At 38.2% G+C, this 24,012-nt stretch overlaps 1 protein-coding gene across 2 annotated transcripts in view; it reads right to left on the bottom strand.

Annotated features, from left to right (window-relative positions):
* Positions 1-1,952: 1,952 nt before the first annotated feature.
* LDLRAD3 (low density lipoprotein receptor class A domain containing 3) overlaps positions 1,953-24,012 on the bottom strand; it is a 167,210-nt gene continuing 145,150 nt past the window's right edge. The window contains exons 5-6 of one of the 2 annotated variants that reach the window (XM_070931209.1): positions 7,346-7,691; positions 1,953-2,575 (exon numbers count right to left, since the gene is read on the bottom strand). In XM_070931209.1, coding sequence (XP_070787310.1) covers positions 2,323-2,575; positions 7,346-7,691 — 599 coding nt within the window. In that variant the 3' untranslated portion in view covers positions 1,953-2,322. The remainder of the gene's footprint in view (positions 2,576-7,345; positions 7,692-24,012) is intronic. The other variant, XM_070931210.1, reaches the window with a different exon arrangement.

Below are 24,012 nucleotides of genomic sequence, written 5' to 3'. Positions count from 1 at the left end.
AACAAAGAAAGAAAGAAACAGAAATCATCTTGCTGTCATGCTTTTCAAACCATTGGATTCTTATTTCACAATTTTAGAGTTATACAAATAGCGCTCAAACACTAATAATTCTAAAAGCTGATTCACACCATTTCAAAATGCACCAACATTAAAGATAAAGCATATCATATGTAGGGAAGGTGCAGGTTTGTAAATATATAGGAAGAAGTGTCGTATCTACCTCCACCTCATACTTACAACGTAAATAATGGAGTATATATAGCAAAGAAGCATGCTATGTAAGGAATGAATCAGTCCTATGAACAAGGAAATACTACTACTACTGGCACTATTTTTTATAAAAAGTTTCAGTCTCATAGTATGAAAGATATTCCCCAATAAGTCTAATAAGCTCTGCAAACTGATATATGAATTCCAAGGCACTCAGAATCTCTCTCAAAGGTACATACACGCAGAGAGAGGAAATGGAACATTTGTAATCTTCTGTTTTACAATGAGAAACTCAAAGCATGCCCAGACTAAATATATATTCCAGACAACCAGAAAACTGCATTTTGACACATAAACTGTCTAAAGCTCCTCCTGTGTGTGTGTGTGTGAGAGAGAGAGAGGGGGGGGGGGGAGAGAGAGAGAGAGAGATCTGTCAAAATAGGTATCCAAATAATCCACCAAATTGTTATATTACACTTATGCAAGATAAAATGCTAAAATCTGGTTCACACAACCCCTAAGATACACATACCAATTACAAAAGAATACAAGGTAGACTTTTTTGATTCTTCACTATGAGGAAGAAAGCTGAAATCAGGCACAGTGTGATAGACAGATGACTACGAGAGCCTTGTTCAATCCGGCTGTAGGGTTATGTTGTCTCATATTCTGGATATGAGACAACAGAACAGAACGATTTGGGAATCTCAAATCTGGACTGGAAGAAGATAGCTTCCAGTATATAAGGCACACTGACTATGATTCAGGGAGAAAGCAAATGGCCATAAATAAGGGTAGACCTTGGTGGCCTGATCTTCCATGAACCTGTCTTCTCCTCTTTAAAGCCATCAAAATTGCTGCTGTTACTCACTGTTGGCAGCAAATTCATAGATCAAATACCTGCTGTATAAAAGAGTAATTCATTCTGATGATCCTAAATTGGCCTACATTTTGTGTCAATGAATGATCTCAAGTTCTAACATGGAGAAAGGGAGAAAACCTCTCTCCAATCACTTACCTATATTGTGAATGTGATTTTGTAGACTTCTATGCTGTTTCCTTTACCCTCCTTCATTCAAGCTATAGTTTCTTCTTGATGGGAAGCAATTCCAGTCCCCAAATCATTTCAATTGTCCTTTTTGTGCCTTTTATAGCTTTGTATCATTTTAATATGTTGAATGAGAAGAACCACAAACAATATTCCAGGTGTAATCACAACATGGATATACAGTATATAAGGACATTAGGATATCAGCAATTCTATTTCAATTCCCTTTTTAATGATTCCAAAGACGGAATTCCTTTTCATTTAATTTTCTTTTGTAACAGCAGCTGCATACCGAGTTGGTATCTTCACTGAACTACCCACCATGACTCTAAGATCTGTCTCTTAGTCAGTAGTTGTCAAATCAAATCCCATTACTGCTTAGGTGGCTTAAAATCCTTTTTACCCTATCCATCAAAAATTATATTAATTTTTCTTACTGAAGTAATAATAGTTTACTCCATAGAAGAGCTTGTGATTTAAACACAACATAGTTTAAACCGTACAGATGATATTTCCGATGACTCTTCAGAATTTTATTTTTCTATTGAAAGAAGTGGACTTCCAGATGGCATCAACAATACAGTTCAATACTTGCATTAATGCAAGTCTCATTTACTATTATTTTTATATACATTCTTACAATCATAAATAAGAAATTTTAAAAAAGCAATAAAGATCATTTGAAACACAGGCATGACTTGAGACACATGTATATGTATATATGTTTGATTTCAGTACATGAATTCTAGTAAATTCCTGATACGCTTTAACAGCATGTTAAAACAGAGAGGAAATGAAAATGAACTGTTCTCAATTGCTTCAACCTTCATAATTCAGTAGTTAAATCTAGCACGACTGAGGCCACTGGCACCTTTTCTTGCTCATTCTCCCTTGAAATGATTGAGGGAAGTTGTTTTATGGCAATGCAGATAACTCTTGTTCCTTCCACAGAAACACTTGTGATCATCAAGTAGAAAAAGGCCAAATGATTTGGGACTTCTTAATTTCAGTACAAGTTCAAGCAGACATCCATAAAAATGTGCATAAATAATTGTTTACAGTTTTCAGACAGGAACTGAATTGATCAGAGAGTCACTTTGCTCGGCTGTAATTTCACGCAGCGTACTGTGATGCTCCATGCTGGTAAAAAGGTTTCTTGATGGACTGCTGTCCAAAGTCTCTGGACCTCTTGCCTCTGAAGCATCTGTGCTTACCACACTTCCAGTTCGAGAACGATATGGAGGAAGATCTAAATGATTCCGGGATCCTGTTTCTGAGGAATATGGAGGCGGAGGAAGATCAAACCACGGGGGTCTGCTGCAAAGTATAAATTAGATCTCAAGTTACCAGATGTATGAAATAAACAGCAACTGAATTTTGCTTCAGCAAGTTATAAAGACACAAATGGACCACTCAATCCACTTATGTTCCCTACCGTCCCATTTGTGACATCCAGAAGACCATGCTGGATGAATTTAAGAATGAAAATGGGATTATTTTACCCCTCAGATGATTCGAACCTTTGGAAACCCAGGGGACAAACTCCCAGCTTGTCCTGTAAGTGGTCTCGAGATAGGGGATATAGCGATTGAGCCCTTGTCATGGTCAGATCACTCCCTCCTTCGCTTTGACCTTCAAACCGCCACACCCCGCCGCAGGGAGGCGGAAACGATGAGGTGGTTCCGCCCCAGGCGCCTGATGGACCCGGATAGGTTCCAGACGGAGCTTGGGCCATTTCCTGAGGCTCTGGCACACGGCTCGACTGAAGACCTAGTGGCTGTCTGGGATAGGGCGGCCGCTGGAGCTTTGGACCGGGTCGTGCCTTTGCGGCCTCTGACCCGGCGTCGATCTCACCTGGCTCCCTGGTTCACCGAGGAGCTGAGGGAGATGAAACGCCGGAAAAGACGCCTGGAGAGCAGTTGGAGGGCCAGCCATTCTGAATCTGACCGAACACTGGTAAGGTCTCATATTAAGACCTACCTGGTGGCAATAAAAGCGGCAAAGTGTAACTATTTTTCCGCTCTTATTGCGTCATCAGATAATCGCCCGGCCGCCCTGTTTAGGGTGACCCGCTCCCTGCTCCACCAGGAAGCGCGGGAGGACCCCTTGGAGGGTAGAGCCGAGGACTTTGTACAATATCTGTATGACAAAATCGCTCAGATTTGGGAAAATTTGGACTCTGACTGGGTAGATTCGGGAGGCAGGATGGAGGCAAGTCTTGAGAATATTACCTGGGAAGAGTTTGATTCTGTGACTCCGGAAAACGTGGACAAGATACTGGGCAGACTAAGCGCGGCCACGTGTTTATTGGACCCGTGTCCCTCCTGGTTGGTGCTGGCCTCCCGGGAGGTTACACGAGGTTGGCTCCAGGGGATTATAAATGCTTCCTTGAGAGAGGGTGTCTTCCCTGCCGCCTTGAAGGAGGCGGTGGTGAGGCCTCTCCTCAAGAAGCCTTCCCTGGACCCAGCAGTGTTGGCTAATTACCGTCCAGTCTCCAACCTTCGCTTCGTTGCGAAGGTTGTTGAGAGTGTGGTAGCGCGACAGCTTCCTCAGTACTTGGATGAATCGGCTTATCTAGATCCGTTCCAGTCGGGCTTCAGGCCTGGATACAGCACGGAAACGGCATTGGTCGCATTGGTAGATGATCTCTGGAGGGCCCGGGACAGGGGTTGCTCCTCTATCCTGGTCCTATTAGACCTCTCAGCAGCTTTTGATACCATCGACCATGGTATCATGCTGCACTGGTTGGAAGAGTTAGGGGTGGGGGGCACCGTGTTGCGGTGGTTCTCCTCCTTTCTCTCTGATCGGTCGCAGTCTGTGTTGACAGGGGGGCAGAGGTCGACCCCGAGGCCCCTTGTATGTGGGGTGCCGCAGGGGTCGGTTCTCTCACCCCTTCTGTTCAACATTTATGTGAAGCCGCTGGGTGAGATCATCCATGGTTTTGGGGTGAAGTATCATCAGTATGCTGATGATACTCAGCTATACATCTCCACCCCGGACCACCCCAATGATGCCCTTAAAGTGATGTCCCAGTGCCTGGAGGCTGTACGGATCTGGATGGGGAGGAACAGACTCAGGCTCAACCCATCCAAGACCGAGTGGCTGTGGTTTCCGACGTCCCGATATAGTCAATTGGTGCCATCACTGACTATTGGGGATGAGTCATTGCCCCCCACGGAGAGGGTTCGCAACTTAGGCGTCCTCTTGGACTCACGGCTGTCTTTAGAAGAACACTTGACGGCTGTGGCCGGGAAGTCTTTTTATCAGGTTCGCCTGATTCGCCAGTTGCGTCCCTTTCTGGATCGGGACTCGTTAAAAACGGTCACTCATGCCCTCGTCACTTCACGCCTGGACTACTGTAATGCTCTCTACATGGGGCTCCCCTTGAGGAGCACCCGGAGGCTCCAGCTGGTCCAGAATGCGGCCGCGCGGGTAGTTATGGGAGCAGCATGGCGCTCCCATGTGGCTCCCCTCCTGCGCGAGCTGCACTGGCTCCCTGTGGTCTTCCGGGTGCGCTTCAAGGTCTTAGTTACCACCTTTAGAGCGCTCCATGGCTTAGGACCGGGGTACTTACGAGACCGCCTTCTGCCACCAATAGCCTCTCACCGCCCAGTACGCTCCCATAGAGAGGGGCTTCTCAGGGTGCCGTCAGCCAAACAATGTCGACTGGCGGCCCCCAGGGGGAGAGCCTTTTCTGTGAGGGCACCCACCATCTGGAACGAGCTCCCCCCAGAGATACAGAAGATTCCGGATCTGCGCACTTTCCGCCGTGCCCTCAAAACATTCCTGTTTCAGCAGGCCGGCCTGGCCTAACTTTCCCTTTATATTGCTTTTTGATTTTATTTAAACTGGGATGTCTTGAATTATCTAGGACCAGAATGTTTAGTATATTTTAATTGGTTTTTTTATTATTAACGTTTGTATTACATGTATTTTTATCGTTCGCTTTTCACCGCCCTGAGTCCCTTAGGAATAGGGCGGTATATAAATTTAATAAATAAATAAATAAATAAATAAATAAATAAATAAATAAATAAATAAATAAATAAATAAATAACTGTAAATAAATAACTTGCAGCTTCCAACTGATCAGGGGAGGGCATTCTGTTCCTTGATCCTGGGAAAATGTCCCAGTTCAAGTTACCATATTACAATACAGATGCATACAAAATGTTCACTACTTGAATGGCCAAGTCACAATAGAACTGACTTGATGGGTTGACTTTTGACAAGTAACTTTTGTTCATAAGCCAGAAACATCCATTCAGCCTGTATTCAGTATTATTAATAATACTGTACCCAGTATTATTAAACTGCATTTTTTGATGTTACTGGAAGAGAAAAATAATGAGTTGGTTAAATTTTAGGAATTTTGCTCTATGATAAGCAGTCTCCGGTATACTCCAGGGACTGCAAGGCCAATTACAGCTGTCAGCTCAGGGAAATTACACATAGGTGATGGTGGACAAAGCTAAGCCTCAGGAGTCCACCAAGATTCAGGCTTCTCAAGATATATTCTGGCATCTCACAAACATACTACAATTGTCTGTAACTATGTGTTATTGTAGGGTAAGTTGACCTTACTTTGCATTGGAAACAATAAGGAGGGGTGGAGCAATTCTGTTTAAAAGTCTTATGTCTCACAAAATATACTTAGAATGGCTTCTCTCCATGTGAAAACATAAAGTGATTTGTGTTTTTTGCAATAGATGGTGGGACCAAATTGAAGACATATTAGATCAGCATCACACGAGTCACAGCCACCCATCCTCATTATCACCACTGAAATCAATAAGAATCTTAGCAGCAAAACCAAGAAATTAATGGACTGGCTTCATATGTTAAAAAAAAACAAAAAAAAAAACTCTACAATTTAGTTCCCATAACTGACTGCAGACAAATATATTGAATTGGTATGTTGTTGTAAGGGATTTCTCATTGATTTTCAAGTGCTACATTTTAAAAGCTTGGGGAGTTAAAATTAAATTCTGTATAATGTATATATGCATCACTTAGTGATAAATTATTAGTTGCCATGGTTTCACATTACCCCCCCCTCACTCTTTCGGGGTAGGGGGGAAGAGACACTATAAATGGATTTTTAATTTTCCTCAATGGATCCAGTATCCAGATTCCTCAATATATTAGCCCCAATATATTGTTACTAAGAAATACAAATGATTATCTCTTTAGTGGAAATTGTGATCAGTTTGTAAGAATTTTGTGCACATCAAGTGATGCTATTAATACTGAAATACAATTTGTCCATTTACTCAAAGACAAGCTTTTTAAAAATTAAATTTGCTTTAAATTATTTATAGTGATTAAGCAGCTTCCAGGCAATACCAATGAAATGCATTAATGCCCACTATATGTCACATTGGAAGGTAAAGTTTGGAAATAGATCTCTCTGTGTGTTTTTTTCTCCCTCCAGTTTCAGACAACAATGGCAATACTAGCCTGACATTCTGCATGTTTTTTTTAAGAGCTCTGTTACTCACTAGCCTGGAAATCTTGTACATATCCGCCTCAGTTTTTAAAAAAGAAAACAGCAAACACAAATGAAAAGTGATCTTTTCATGGAATGAAAATGGCATTGTATTGGCTAAAAAGCATCTAGAGTAGGATACGAAAGGGGGCGTTAACTGAAAATGGCCTCTACACTGAATAAACTCCAATTCATTCTGATGAGCTAAATTGGTAAGCATGACCAAAATATGAATTCCACATATATTTCCATGACATACTTCAATTCTGAAAGAATCATTTTTGAAATCGGAGGATAGACAGATTTCTCTCCGCAGAACTTTAAAGTGGATTCCTGTATTGAGGAGGAAATTCTGCTTGGTGAAGTTCAAACTGCAGCATTTGTGACTTGCCTTAATGTCAGTAAATAGTCAGGCAGGACATTTGGGTATAAATATTGAAGGAGTTTATGAGGCAACAACCCAGTAAAATCACTGCTAATGAAGCAAGGGTGGTGCGGCTGTTAAAGGAAGCTATCATGAAAGAGAAGCAAAAAAACAGAAGAAAGGGTTTAAAACACAGCTTTAAAGAAACTCCACTGATTACACTACTGCAATGTACCTTTGATCTAGCACAGCTTCTGAATAAGATGGTGGTGAATCTAAATCTGGAGGTCTATGATAGCCCTGGGTAGACATATACTGGACCCCATTGTTAACATTATAGGTGACATTGCACTGATGTGGATGATCAAGGACGACGAGACGAGACAGGAGGACAGGATGCTGCAGTCGATGTACGGGAAGTGTCATGAGGTTGTTGCGTTTTCGCTGATGGTGCAAAATTAGGGCCAGGAGGGCCACCACCAACACAAAAATAGCAGAGCTGCCAATGATTGCATAGGTAACGCTGGGATAGAAGATCAGCTGAGGCTCTGTTGTTACGTAATTCTGACTGCTGTCAGCTTCTGCAAGTGAGAAGAAAAAGAGAGTGATACAATTAATCTCTGTGAATGAGATGCCACACTTTTCGATATATGTCTTCTCTGCTAATTTAACACCACTTCCTAGGCTTTTCATCAAGGTTTTTTTCTTGGTTTAGAAAGTGTGGAAAATTGGCTTCTCAAAAACAAAATAAGCATCGATTAACTTCAATTGCATATTTCCCCCCGCCTGCTTTGGAAGTTTCTCTTTGGAACAGATACTCTTACTGACTATGGAGGAAAAGAAAACTCAATACAAAGATAAGCTCTCTTTCTTTATCAACCTTTGTGATTTAGTTTTCAGTAAACAGTTGAATTTAGAGAGTCACATCGGTTTCCATGGTCTAAAACAGGGGTGTCAAACTCGCGACAATACGTTGTCGTCACATGACATATCACAACTTTCCCTTCACTAAACCGGGGGTGAGCATGGCTAGTGCGTGACGCATCTGGCCTGTAGGCCATGAGTTTGACAGCCGTAGTCTAAAATTTAGGCAAGAATTCAAATCTCAGGCATCTCATTCCATTGTTGATCTACAGAAATCTTAAGCCCATTTACCTATAACCTGCCTATTGTATAATTTCTGAATGCAGTTGCATGAAGTGATTCTTCACAATGAAGTATAGGCAATCAAATACACAACTATTCATATTTCTGCATTACATATTAGTTCTGATTATGCAGCACCAAGCTATTATTACTTTCCCCAAAAGAAATAATATGCTGCATTGTAAAAACAAAGCAAGATCTGAAAACTGCATCAAGTTATTAAAAAATTGGCAGGTTGTTATTTTTAGCAAAGCCAAGAGCCTGTAGAAGAAAATAATTATAAAAGATTAAATTTACATTTTTTTTTCACTATAGCGTATTGAGGCAAGAATTATACCAGGCTACCAATTTCTTTTATTAAACCCCTTTTAATATGCTGATAAGCAACAGTTTGCATAGTATAGATCTATAGAAGTTGACAATACATAATAATGAGAAATCTAGACACCCATGATAACGTAACAATTGAAAGTAGTATTCTGAGATTCAGCAAACATATATCCTAAAATAAAAATCTATCTTCTTCTCAGTTTGGACATTACAGCATTACAATGTTTTACATATTAAAATGCAAGCTGCCTATTCTATGATACTTATAAAAGAGATTCAAGTCAGAGAAGACTATAGATTTCAAACTAATTTATTTATTTATACTTAATATTTCTATCTCTGTGTTAATTACATCCAAAGACCTCTATTTTGATTGCCTGCTAAGGCTTGCCAGCTAAGAAAGAATGAAGGAAGAGCACAATTATAGTCATAGAATGTTCTACCATACTTGAGGACATGCTAAAACACAGGTGTCAAACTAAATCATGTCATGGGCCAGATTGTGACTTTTTTGCCTTTGTGGAGCCAGGATGGGCGTGGTCTGTGCCACGGGTTGCCAGTTTGACAGGCCTGTGCTAAACCATAGGTCTAAAATATTATTCCTGAAAAATATGCTTCCTTCCACAGACCAGGTTGAGGTCACTGAAGGAAACCAACATCTCTTGATCTCAATATTCTCCTTTGATATGAAATGATTTTAAGTAAAGAACACTTTTGTGTGCAATTCATCTCAGCAACTCCTTTTGGTTTACTGTTTATAATCTCAGTAGCACATTACATCTGAAAATCAGGACAGGACAGGAGACTTGTAACCATGTTTACAATAAGAACCAGCTTAATGAACAAAGTTTAATTAACAAATAGGAACAGTATCTACAATGGCTGAATGCATATGACTAGGAATAGAGTCTATAATTACTTTCTTAGACCATCACCAATACTACTAACAAAATTAATTTTTCTTGAAGGCTCATATGATGACCAAGAATGTCAGAATCAACAGCAGTGAAGATTTGATAAGCGGTATACATGATAGACAAGTGTAAGCCAAGTCGAATAATAGACTGAATGCAGTAATTATATATACTACTATATACTACTATATTCAAATTCTTGCTTGGCCATGCAAGAACACTGGATGACCCTGAGACAGTCCTGACAGCCACACTGGGTCACTGTGAAAATAAAGGGTGTGTTTGTGTGTGGGGAAATAGTTATAAATGCAGTTTATACCTTAAAGTGTAGGATAACACGATACACAATGTAGTGGATTATTTTTTTAATGGACATAATCGAAGTGATTTAAGAACATCAGAGCTGCAAAAAATATATATATACTGTGCAAATACCCTCAATCTGTACAAAATTAGATTCTCACAAACAAAATTACAGCCGTGATGGCGCAGTGGTTAGAATGCAGAATAGCAGGCTAATTCTGCCAACTGCCAACAGTTCAATTCTCACCAGCTCAAAGTCGACTCATCCTTCCAGCCTTCTGAGATTGGTAAAATGAGAACCCAGATTATTTGGAGTAATATGCTGACTCTGTAAACTGCTTAGAGAAGGCTATAAAGCATTGTGAAGAAGTATATAAGTCTTATTGCTATTGCTCACAACTTAGAAAGCCAAAGACTTTCTAAGCCAAAACATTCTGTGTTTATTGGCAAATTATGCTTCCTTTCCTAGGAATAAGGTGTGCATGTAGAAAATAAATGCAACTTTCCTTTTTGGCATAACCCTTTTCAAGAAAAGAAAGAGAAGAATTACCTGTCAGTTATTCCTTACTAGCTGCTTGTACTGGATAGTGGCAGTTATAACACTATAACAGATGGATTTAAAGTAGGGCTATCATATATGGGTTACCAAAATCTAGATATCTTTTTCCACCATTTAATTGTCATATAGATTTTTGTAGTTCAGGTAGGTTTCATTTAAGGGCTTACACTATTTTGCTTTGAAATCAAAGGTAATTTTAGAAAAAAGAAAATATAACTTTTAGTTCTATTCAGGCAATTTTTAGCAAATGCTTTTACAGACAAAGCCAAAAAATTAAGTTTCTTAACTTAATATATTAATTTCTTAATATAAGATTCTTAACGTGAGATCTCCTTGATTATCAGTGGTCACTGATGAAAAAAAAAAAAATCTGTAGAAAAGCAACCAAGGGTTTACACATTGAAACATCATCTGGGCCTTTGTTTTATATTTGAGGCAGAGGATTACACAATTAAAATGTTTAGAAGCAGCCTTACTTCTTAACATGTACAATGTTTCCTAGTTACAGACTCTAATTCACAAGAGCGAAGTGAATTGTTGTACAGCTCATTTTGGCAATTGCTTAGCACTGCAGGATGATTGCACACTAACTCATCAAATAAAGGCCCAGAACTTCACCTCTCACCTTCTCTCCTTTTTATTTCTCACAACACTGTATAATTATCTCGAGCACTTCTTCTGTCCCAGTTTCAGTGCCAAAAAAAGGGGGGTGGGTGACTGGGTGAAAAGAATCAGCAACTTGAGACAATAAGCCAAGATCACATTAACATTAAGCTGCTGTTTTAAAATTAATTCTATGAGCTGTACAAGCTTCTGATCCGTTGGCCACATTGCATAAAATAGTTTGATGTGTTCAAATCAGATAACATTTTGTTTCTTGTCAGGAACTGCATACCCTTCAGGACAATCATTGAGGGCTATATAGCAATAATGGATTGTGATAAAGTAATTTACAAATAGTCCTTGACTTATGACCACAACTGAGCCCACAATTTCTGTTCCTAAGTGTTAAGGGTCAAGTGTTAAGTTATTAAGTGAGTTTTGTCCCATTTTAGAACTCTCTTGCCACAGTTATTGGCAAGGTGAATCACTGTAGTTGTTAAATTACTAACATGGCTGTTAGGTGAATCTGGTTTCCCCACTGCCTTTGCTTGTCTGAAGGTCACAAAATTGATTACATGATCCCGGGACTGTCATAAATATGAGTCAGTTGCCAAGAGTCCAAATTTTTCACCACATGACCTTGGGGGAAGCTGAAATGGTTGTAAGTGTGAAAAACAGTCATAACTCATTTTTTTTCAGTGCCTCTGTAACTTTGAACGGTCACTAAGCAAATGGTTGTAAATTGAGGACTATATGTAGAGGGTAAAATCAGACCCAAAACTGTCTGAAATTCCTTTTCTTTCTTTCTTTGAAACACCGTTTCCTATTTTCCAAGCAACAAATGCCAAGAAATCGATGGAAAAATTGGATCAGAGGTCTGACATGATCAATCATAGAAGATCTTTGAAATTAGGTCAAAATTCTGTCGTGTTCCAAAGATTGCAGCTTGCTGGCTCCGACTTAACTGATTGATCAATATCAATTGATCATCACCAGCAGCACATGGGATGCAGTCATCTTAACTCAAAAGAAGTCCATCCTGGCTTTTACCCTACAGCAGTGGTCCCCAACCCCGGGTCCGCGGACCGGTGCCGGGCCGTGGAGTACCTGGCACCGGGCCGCGCAGCGGCCGGGGGACATGAACGCTGCAGCGCAAAGGCTCCTGGGCCGTGCGCAATGGGCCGTGCGCAAAAGCTCCTGGGCCGTGCCCCCACCCCTGCGCACGCTCAGCGGGCCGCGGCGATAAAAAGGTTGGGGACCACTGCCCTACAGCATCCATAGTGGGTCATGATAAATGTCAAAATGACAACATAGAATCATGAGGTCATCATGCAAATGACACAATTATCTAATTGTATTGTAATGGCTGACACAAGTAAGTAAGCCATCTATTTGGGCAATAACATAATGACACACTTGCTTCCATGACAGCCATGATTTGTACATCGGTGGCTAGATGCAGACATTAGTCTACAATCTGCAAAAATACTTCTTTAGTATAGATAATCCAGAAAATGCCATGATTAATTGTAATTATAATTAGTTTTCTCAGGTCCATATAATTCTCTACTGAGATGCAATAATAGATTTACAAATGATATAGTTATTATCTGGAGAATACCAATATGCAAATTCACCAGTGTGCAAGGGCTTTCTTTCTGTCACTCTGGAAAGAGGTAGGCCTAAAAAATGTACACAGGGACTAGCAACATTTGTCTAACATGCAAAACTAATGCTGTGCAAGAAATAACAAGAGTGAAAAAACTTCTGTGCAAGTAATTAAATGGGCGGAGGGTGGGGAAGAGTTAATCTTGCCCATTTACTAGCCTTCACAGTAAATATTTACTCCCTCAATTATTTAATCCATATATCCCACAGCAAGGAAGTCTGTCGGAGATCATGAGAATACTGGAAGAATCGGCAGGCACCAGAAGGTTTAATTATTTTCTGTCTACTGAATATGCCCCCATTCCCCACCCCTTATCCCTCCAGCAAATGCAGCATGTAGATATGTATTTGCCAAAATGCTAATAGGCCTATGATTGCCCTAAAACTCTGTCCTGAAAGAATAACACTTCACGTCCCATGGATATTTTGAGTGCTTTGTATTGTCTAGAAAAAGCAGTTTAAACAATAGAAAGATACTATATTAGTACAGGCGCTATTGGCTTACAGTGGAGAAAAGGCAGAAGGCTAATAAGATTCAGTTACCGTCCACCGGTTTAATAAGTGTGTGAGTCAAGATGCACTTGGAAAAAATATGCTAGTTTAAGTGCAAATTAGATGTACAGTGTAAAGTGTATTTTAATCCACTCTAAAATGTAGCATAATCACAGAAAATTGCCTATCTTTTAAGCACTAATCTGAAAAAAATATGCTAGTACAACATCTAGCACCTCATATAAATTGCTTTAATGATGATCATTCTTGTAAAAAATGTCTTTTCCTTTGAAATGGGAAATATGTGTTTCCTTTTCCTGATACAGTTTCCTTTTCTTAAAAGATAGGGTCTGAAATATTATAGGTTTCTGTGACCAAGGTTAAAAACTCAGACTAGAAAGCAAAACAAAATAAGAATTGGTAACAAAAATGAACTTCCCCCTCCCCCCCTCCCCCCCTGGCAGATTTACTGGGAGAAGTCATGTAGAAGTTTGGACAAAACTGTCATACCGTGCAGTTTATAGTGTACCTCAGTAGTGGGTTTCAAAAATTTTTACTACCGGTTCTGTGGATGTGACTTGGTGGGAGTGGCATGGCTTGGTGAGCATGGCTTGATGGGCATGGCAGGGGAAGGAAACTGTAAAATCTCCATTCCCACCCTACTCCAGGGGAAGGATACTGCAAAATCCCCATTTCCTCCCAATCAGCTGGGACTCAGGAGGCAGACAATAGATGGGGGAGTGGTTCTCTGAACTACTCAAAATTTCCGCTACTGATTCTCCAGAACTGGTCAGAACCTGCTGAAACCCACCTCTGGTGTATCTCTTCGTCCAGTGTAGTATGCAAAAAAATTGCAAAATCTAAAAAGATATATCTGGAGGCATTTTAGGACTTATCATAGTACAATATTATGTAATATAATCCAGATAAGATAGAGATACTATTAAAAAAAAAAAAACCTTTCATGGAGTGTTCCCTCATTGTGATTAAGGAGTGTGAGCATCCCAATAATACTATAAGCTACACTACTAGGAGTGTACACTCCCAGAAGTGTCACCCATGATGGGCAGATTAAAGAAAGGGATCTATCTAGATAAATTGCACTGAAGAATGAAATGTAAGGAAAATCAAAATGACATTTACAACCAGGCTGATATCCACAATACCAATAAACGAGTCCCTAAAGACAGACGGTATCCAATAAAATACTGGGAAAAAGCAGCGGATAACTATGAGTAGCCCTGATGCTTCTGATCTGGACAGATCAAAGCCAAACTATCCAGCTACTGATGCAACAGAAAACACAGAAGTTTGATGTTGCAAAGATATTAGTCTGTGAAATGTCAAAACCATTAACCAAGGCAAATCTGATCTAACCATAGCCAGAAATATCAAAAAAAGAACACTAATATTCCAGAAATCAGTGGACTGAAATCGACTGGAATGGATTGTTTCATTTCAGAGGAACATCAGATTTGCTTTGGACGATTGTGGAGAATCAGATTCTGTGGAGAAGAAAATCATAGGAGAACTGAAATAGCTATCATGAGTTTGTGTAATCAGTGATAATAAACACATTAACTAAAAGTATCAAAGTCAATGCTTGGACAGAACCTCCCCTCCCCCAATTATAGAATGAATTTCATTTGTATCCAAGGCAGGCCAATAGCTGCTCAAAGTCACCTTCAACCACAAGATGGGTGACATATAAATTTAATAAGTAAAATAAATAAATAAAGAGAGAGAGAGAGAGAGAGAGAGAGAGAGAGAGAGAGAGAGAGAGAGAGAGAGAGAGAGAGAGAGAGAGAGAGACTCTCCCAATAGACAGCAAAATGTTGGTTTGATGTCTGATAAAGCCTAGAAACTAGTAAATGGGATTTCACTGAACTATGGCTGTATAAAGATCTTGATTTACGTAGGAAAAATACCTGGCTGAGAGAAAAATACATACATACATACATACATACATGAAAAGTATTAGAGCAATTTAACCATAGATGCAGAGGAAGTGAAAGCTGAAGTTCTAAAGCAATTTGTAACACCTTGTTGAAACAGTACAGATATCATTAAGGGTGTAAAAAACAGGAGACAAAATAGAGCTGTCTGCAGATATGCTGAATGTAGCTGAAAGTAAAAATAAAAAACAAAGGTCAGGACAGAATGAAGATTATTTACCAAACTAAAAAGACAGTTTTCAGTTTTCTTACAAAGAAGAGCAAGAAGCGACACAGATTTATATTTATAACTGAGTATTATCAAAAAGAGCAAGACATTTATTCATGAAAACTTATATTAAATCAAAGAAACTTTATTTTGGGCACCCTAAAAAACAAAGTAAGCAAAATCTACTGGACAAAAGAGTTAATAAGAACTGGTGAGAGCATATAGAAACTGTAAGAACGGATTCCTGAATCAAGTATGAATATGAAGATATGATCACTGAACTAGGGCCAAACATTCTGGAAGTTAAATGGCCCCTAAAATATTGCTAACGATAAAGCTGCAGAAGTTAATAAAATACCAGACTTTTTAAAATCTTGAGAAAGTATGCATTTAAAGTGTTATTTGCTGTCTTTAAGAAAGTATGGAAAAAACAGTAAATGGCCAAAAGAGCAGTTGTTATTCTGATGCCAAAAAGGGCAGTTCTAAAGAGCATTTGAAGTACTGAGCAATTGCACAATCTAGGAAGAAAAAGTTCAAGAGATTACCATCAACTTTAAAATCCTTGCAATGATAATCGCCAGATTTACAAGATGGATTCAAGAGAGGCAAAGGGTCCAAAGTCACATTACTACTTGTAGTAGCTGATGGATTAACACAAGAAAAAACACAAGAGGCACCTTCAAAATCTATACACTTTATTGATTATACTAAAGATTTTTTTGACCACAACAAATTGTGGATAGCCTTTAAAAACCTGGAAGTACTAATCCACCTCATTAATAACCATTAGAATGGAACACAGAACAACTACATAGTTCAAAACAGCAAATTATATCCCAAAGTTGCATACTATCATCTAGTTTATTTAATTTATTTGAAAACTGTATCATGAGAAATGAGAAGGAATGCAAACTGGGATTTAAACTGCTGGAAGTAGCATCAACAACCTTAAATGTACTATATTCAGGGGTGAAATCCAGCAGGTTCTGACAGGTTCTGGAGAACTGGTAGCGGAAATTTTGAGTAGTTCGGAGAACCGGCAACTACCACCTCTGGCTGGCCCCAGAGTGGGGTGGGACTGGAGATTTTGCAATATCCTTCCCCTGCCATGCCCAAGCCACACCCACCAAGCCACACCAGGCCCACAGAACCGATAGTAAAAAAAAATGAATTTTACCACTGACTATGATGTATGACTTCATAAGTCATGACATGATATGACTTTATAAGTTTGTAATATATAAGAAATGTCTTGATTGTAAAAGTGGGAGGATAACAAAAGAGAGGTTGACAGAAGACGTAAGTGACTAGAGACTATCCCTGATTACATCAGCAGGAACTTACATGAATTCAAAGAACTAGTTGCTGAGAGGCAAACCTAATGAAAAGGTACCAGAACTGTATGTGACTGAACAATGGAACAGCAACTGTGAGATAAATCTGCAGATGAGAACAGAGTGTGCGGCTAGGTCTGAATTAAACTTCACTGCTTTGAAAGACCATATTCAGTTTGAATATTCTCCTCATCTCTCTTATCAATGGAAGGGCAGATGACATTGCTTAAGGACTCTCACTTCCCCAGAGTGCCCCCATGTCATATGAAAGAGATGGGGCTTAGAGAACTGCCACTATTGTTTACTGAGTTAGATAATGTCTTTTTCTGGCAATTAGCATAAGGTTAGAGAAAATTTCTTATGTGCATAGTACAATGCATTGCTATCAATCTGTTACTGAAGCCAAAGCAGACACATAATAATTAAGAAAAAACTGCTTTTCTTATTGCTGCTCCCTCCAACTATCAGCTATGATTTCAAAGCTTTTTTCAGCCCTAATTAGCGCTAGTGAGTGAAGAGATCTTCCACGCTTCGCCTGCTTTTCTTATTGCTGCTCCTTCCGACGATCAGCTGTGCTTTAGAAGCTGTTTTTCAGCCCTAACGAGGTGCTAGCGAGTGAAGCGATCTTCCATGCTTCGCATACTTTTATCATTGCTGCTCCCTCCGATGATCAGCTGAGCTTTAGAAGCTGTTTTTTATCCCCAACCAGGAGATAAAAATTAGTTCGCAGTGAATTAATGTGCTGAAGCTGACCAGACTAAGGACGTTAGCCAGATGAATACCTGGTAGGCAGAATTTTTTTCCCTTTTCCTCCCCAAAAACTAAGGTGCATCTTATACTCCAGTGCGTCTTATACTCCGAAAAATACAGTACTTGAAACCTACCAATAGTAGTACTACCTAACAAATTTTCTTTGACTTGTCACTCTGGTCTAGAATGGTTTCGTTTATTTGTTATTTCTTGGCACATACCTGACAATGGTTGCTGTTGGATTGATTAGCAGCAGAGTCATTCAAGCTCCTCTGTGTTGGCACACCCAAATAAATAATGCAAACTGTCGATGCTGCTAATATTACTGTATCAGTATGAATTTTTATGAAAGTCTGTAGCAAAAATGCCATTAACTTTTCACTCTATATGTACTGAAGTATGATTAATTATGCACTGAGAGCAAAACTCCCTTTCTCTAATATATTATCATTTCACTATTTAAATATACAAATAAAATATTAGAAAAATTGCCAACAGTTTAATGTACAGCATCATTAGCTGTCAAAAGAACAGGATTCTGTTACAAATCAGGCTCAAAATGGCTTCTGTTTTAAACAGTAAAGAAAGTATTTTTACAAGCTTAACTCAATGCCAAGTTCATTAGATTTCTTAGACTCCATTTGCAATTCCATAAATTTTAAAACTTTGCAAGCAAATCATAGGTGCATAAAAATACTTGCCTTTGGAAATAATATGTAGAGATAACTTGGAATTCTTTTATAGATGGCTTCGGTGAAGCATCTCTGGCAGTAAATCAAGATATTACAATACCTGGGACTCTATCCAAGTTCTGTATTCCCCATTTGACATACACGCTGCATGAAAATGCAGTCTCACTTCAGTGAGCTTTTAGAGGAATAAATTAAGCAAAAGATTATTTTAATTACAGAATGGGAAAAATGGCTTCACTTGGCAGGAAGTTTATTTTTATTCCTCATTGCTGACACTGAAAACTTGATGGAAGCAAATATATTCAAGATTGTCCCCTTGCAGGGAAATGATTTCTTTTTTTTTTTCCTTTTTGCCATAAAATTTACTTGACATCATGAAGGCAATGTGTTGAGTCAGGTGGATCTTTGATTCAGACAAACAGCCCATTTTGTGTGGGACGTCTTAAAGGAAATAATTCACACACATGCAACAGACCAGCAAAATCTATGGCTCTTGCAAGCTGAATTCAGAGGTCGGGTTCCCACATTTAATAGGTCTTTACTTGTAGAAATAAATAGGTTGGATTTAAGCAACACACTGAGCCATTACCCATGAGCCATGTTTAACCACAGTGACTGATTCATACAACAATCTAAGCTACCATTTCTCAGACCCTAGGTTAAGATCCCTGGGAGATGGTTCACAAGCAACTTGTGGGGTGTCACATCTTTTTTTTAAAAAAAAAACAAAACAGATTTGAGCAGGCAAAAAAATTACATATTCACTTCTTGAACAAACCGGACTCCAATAAAACTATTTTTCTTTGGAAATAATTAAAATAGGTGGGTCTGTGCATTACACAGATCTTTTTATGTATTCAGGAATAATTATTCATGTAAATATCTTTGTTACTAAATATTTCGCATATATTGTGTGTAGTACCCCATGGACCATTTATTATATAGATTACATTCAATGTTTTAAATGATTGCCATTTTCTTTTAAACTTCCTTACTTTTTGGATGCAAGGCCTTCAAACATTCCTAAGTACAATGTAACATTCTCTTCAAAATTCTAATGTGATGTTCACATATTGGGCGTGACTTCTGGTACAGTTAGTGTTTTATGTAGAATATCTATGTTAATTCCACTGGATGCTTTAGAGAAATCAACATGTTTACACTGTAGTCAAATCCAGGTTCTCATATGAAAACAGAGGCTTTGATTTACCAAACTTCAAATTGTGCCATTAGGCATTTGTATTAACTTTTGTATATTTTTTAGGAATGAAAATGAGATTGAATATGTACCATTCTGGGAACAACCAGTGTTATTACTTAGAATCTTTGAAATCCTGGCAAATGGCTCCAATTATAGTCAACATTTAACTGTAACACTGGCATTAAAGACAGATAGACCTATTTGAATGTTACTGGGGAAAAAAAGTTAAAGTTGAATTCCTGCCCTCTTGAGTAATTGATTGTCTGGAATAATCCTCACTTAAACATTATGGATAAAAGTTTTTTTTTGGGGGGGGTGTTAAACTGGGCTGAAAGTACATAATTAGTTAACAAATCATTTATTGCTAATTAGACTATAAGTCTTTTGAAGCAATATAACCTACCTAAAACTGCTGAATGGCAACATATTAAATCAAAGCAATTGTTATGTTCCCAGTTTCGATCTAATGCATTGGCAGCCTCAGAAATTCCTATGTTTCTGCGCATATTTTAGTTCTTGGTTTTTTTCCAAAGATAAAAGCAACAATTTAAATTTATTAATAAATGAAGTATCTTACAAAAAATATACAGTGATGATTTATGAAAAGTCTGGAATGCCATCACAATCAGATTCCAGAAATGAAGGAAGGAAAATTGTGATAATGAATATTTCTGGTAATTTACAGGATGCTTTCCTATCAATTCTGAAAAATTAAAGACTCTATACAGTGTTCTTTATACTCTACCCCTCTGACATACTGATTCTGAACTAATATATCCTTTCTCTCTTGTCTCACTAAGAACAATTACACACTTTGTCTCCTAGAGATTATAGACTAATAGGCTTGCAAGATGCCATATTATGTGGAAAATAAATAATATTTCACGTTTTACAATTGTTCACTCATGTTCAGTTGAGCCTAGGTAATAGCTTGAACCATAAAAAAATAAACTGTAGCCAACTTTTTCAATATTCAGAAGTTTTTTTTCCTCCTCATTTATGCAAAGTAAATGTCACTGATTTAATAGAGAATGTTTCCAGAAGCATAAATCCTATAGCTATTAACTGAAAGCTCACTGATGCTTTAAAAAAGACAGCTCCGGGCAATCAAAATAATGATTTGATTTGCAATGACAATGACAATGAAAACTTATCAAAGGAAAGTTGTATGCTTGTAGGAGGAGGGGGAGGGGGAGGGGGAAGGGAGAGGAGGAGGAGGAGGAGGAGGAGGAGGAGAAGAAGAAGAAGAAGAAGAAGAAGAAGAAGAAGAAGAAGAAGAAGAAGAAGAAGAAGAAGAAGAAGAAGAAGAAGAAGAAGAAGAAGAAGAAGAAGAAGAAGAAGAAGAAGAAACAACACCAACCATACAGGAAGAGGACAAGGAGGAGGAAAAGGAGGAGGAGCAGAAGGAGAAGAAAAAGAACAACAACAACAAGAAGAAGAGACCATATTTTTAAATAAGGTGAATCTTTTTAAATGTTGAATGATTGCAGAATCTGATCTACTATCTGAGATGGAATGAGGTAAAAATGGACACTACTTGTTATTTATTTATTAGATATGAAGGTTGCCTGACTCCAGAATGATTTTGGATGGCTTTCAGTTTAAAAACTGAAAAACGAAAGAGAAAAAATCTGAACAGGTATATCCCATGTAACAAACATAAAAAAACAAACAAATAAAACCAAAACAAACCTCTGCACTGCCAGGACTCTGCAAACATCCCATCCCGAATTCTGGGAAATGAGGTACATTTTAAAATATTTCTGGACCTCACAGGGTTGGAATGACACAGTTTTCTCAGGGGAGGGGATATTATTCCAGAAGATAAATAAAGTTTATTATTAAGCATTACTGAAGATCTTAACCCAGCATGGGGGACCTCCACCTAACACCCAACCATCAAAACACTAAAGGAGAAAAAAATGTGAAACAGACCTAATACAGGTAGTCCTCGATTTTTGACAATTGAGCCCATAAGCTCTGTTGCTAAGGGAGACAATTGTTAGGTGAATTTTGCTGCATTTTGCAATCTTCCTTGCCACAGTTGTTAAGCGAATCACTGCCGTTGTTAAGTTAGTAACACGGTTGTTAAGTGAATCTGGCTTCTCCATTGACTTTGAGTGTCACAAGGTTGCAAAAGGGGATCACATGATCCCAGGACACTGCAACTGTCAAAAAAATAGAATAGTTGCCAAGCATCTGAATTTTGAACATGTAACCATTTTTTCAATGCTGTTTTAACTTCAAATGGTCACTAAATGAACTGTTGTAAGTCGAAGACTACTTGTAAAAAGGAAAACACCTATTTATGTGAAAAATGGGTGTGTGAGGAGAGGTTGTTAGGTAGGAGATCCAGTTAGTTTGAAAAGGAAAATGCCCCAAAGCCAGGCACCTTTTTCCATGGTTTCAAACAATCATGGACAGAAACAGCCTTTCTGTTCTTCCCAATGCAATGATCCATTTCTTTACTTCATCTCCATCCTGAGGTTTTGTTTTGTTTTTTCCTTGTTCTTCATTTGCTGATTCTGCTCAAAGGAGGGAAGGCAATGTTTGTGCTGTCTATTTGAATAGAGGGGATAGTTGGTATATGAAAATAAAATGTCACAAAGTTAAGTGCAAATTCTAATTACTATACAGAGAAACGCTTGCCATTTTGACACATTATAGGAAGATTAGGTTATTTTCTAAATGGAATACCTTATTTTATAGGCAATTCATTTGAAATCATACTTAGTAATTCAGCTAATAGGTTTTTGTCTTGACCTTGCTTTTTTGGGGGGTGGGGGGAGGGTACTTTTTATCAGGTACACAGGCTATATGCTGTCAAGGCAAGTAAACTCAGCAACAGGAATCATTTGGAATTCTTGAAGGATCATTATTGATCGTGTGTGTGTGTGTGTGTGTGTGTAATATGAACTGTTGAAAACTCCGAGCCAATGCTTGGCATCCATATATTGTTAACCTAGAGGTGCCAACTCTTATCTGAACCCAGTCCTGAAGAGTTCTCCATCCCATACATGCACACACACACAGAGAGAGAAAAAGCATATCTCTGTGTATGTGTGTGCGTGTATATATGTGTGTGTGTGTATTGATAAAGATATTAATATATATATAATTATCATTACACACACACACACACACACACACACACACACATGCTTTCTCTTCCTGTGTGTGTATGTGCATGTATGGGGTGGAGAACTCTTTAGGACTGGGTTCAGATAAGCGTTGGCACCTTTAGGTTAACAATATGTGGATGCCAAGCATTGGCTTGGAGGTTTTTTTTTTTATTATTGAAAAGTTTTACAGAAAAAAAAGATTTTTCCCCCCAGTCCCCCCACCCTTTCCCTCCCCTCATCCCACCCTCCCCCCCAGACTTCTCAGAGCAAAATACAAGGTATTTCAGTTAACAATCATAAGCTAAATTAACCTATCTATCCTTAGACTACTAAATCCCCCCCTGAAACCTTAACTCCACTATAGATAATATAATACTTCTAATACTTAACATTCATTCATAAACTATTTTATATTTTCTTGTCTGATACTTATTTTGAATATAATCAATCCATCTTCTCCATTCCGATACGTATCTTTCTTGTTTATAGTCCTTCAAATACGCTGAGATTTTTGCCATTTCTGCTAAATTCGTTACTTTCAGTATCCACTCTTCAATAGTAGGCAAAGAGTCCTTCTTCCAGTATTGCGCTACCAACAGCCTAGCTGCTGATATTAAGTTCAAGATCAATTTAGTCTCTAACACTGTACAATCTGTCGTTATACCCAGTAGAAACAATTGGCTTGGAGTTTTCAAGTGTTCATAATTTTATATTTCAATCTATGCTTCTTTTTTGAAAGAAAATTATATTAAATTTAGGGGTTTATTCTTTTCGGGTATATATATTTTAGTATATTTATGCCAATATAAGAATTATAATAAATTCAGATCTAGTCCAAAAGTATCTCCAAGCTATTTGGATTTGAGAAACTTAATTACTTATATCAGTTCAATTTAACTCACTAGTACTGTATTGATGACGTTATTCACTAAGACTTCAGATAAAATTTCCAAAAGAATTTACATATACACATATACACTCTAACTCTACAAATGCACAATCACAGCAATGCATATTTCTTTCTGTATTATCAAATAAATATGTTTGCCATTCATTATACTTACTGGTATATACAAACAGCCAATGCATATTGTATATACTAGGAATGTTAAGTAAGCTATTTAATTTTGAAAGAGCTCCTACAAAGAAACCAGGTAGTGCAGTATAGGAACAGAGAAGGGCTCAGGAAATGATATATAGCCCTAGGGAGCTCTTTTGTAGAAAATGGAACGTGAAAAGTTATTTTCAAATCTTGGCACAGAATTTATTTTCCTGAAAATTTCACAATAATTTTAACGATATTAGAACAACAAAACAAAAACCAGCCTTCAAAACTAAGCCAGCTAAAAGTTTAATTAAACACAATTGCTTGCTGTGCTTGCCTTTCCAAGCTAACTCATGCATATTCATCACTATAATTACAGCAGTAAAATAAATAAATAAAACACCACAACTAATTATGCCAAACTCTTTATTTTATATACATGCTTGGAATTTTCTTTACATAATTAATATTGAAATTAATTGCAAGTTGGCTGATTTTTGCACTTTGTCCTTACACGTTTATTTAAAGTTTCGGGGTTTCCCCAAGTGATACACAAGGGTTTATCCTAGGAAAACAATGA

Source organism: Pituophis catenifer, unplaced genomic scaffold (assembly GCF_029215685.1).
Source record: "Pituophis catenifer annectens isolate HBS135680 unplaced genomic scaffold, rPitCat1.0.hap2 SCAF_1, whole genome shotgun sequence".
Classification (NCBI taxonomy): Eukaryota; Metazoa; Chordata; class Lepidosauria; order Squamata; family Colubridae; genus Pituophis; species Pituophis catenifer.
This window is presented reverse-complemented; position numbering and strand designations above follow the sequence as displayed.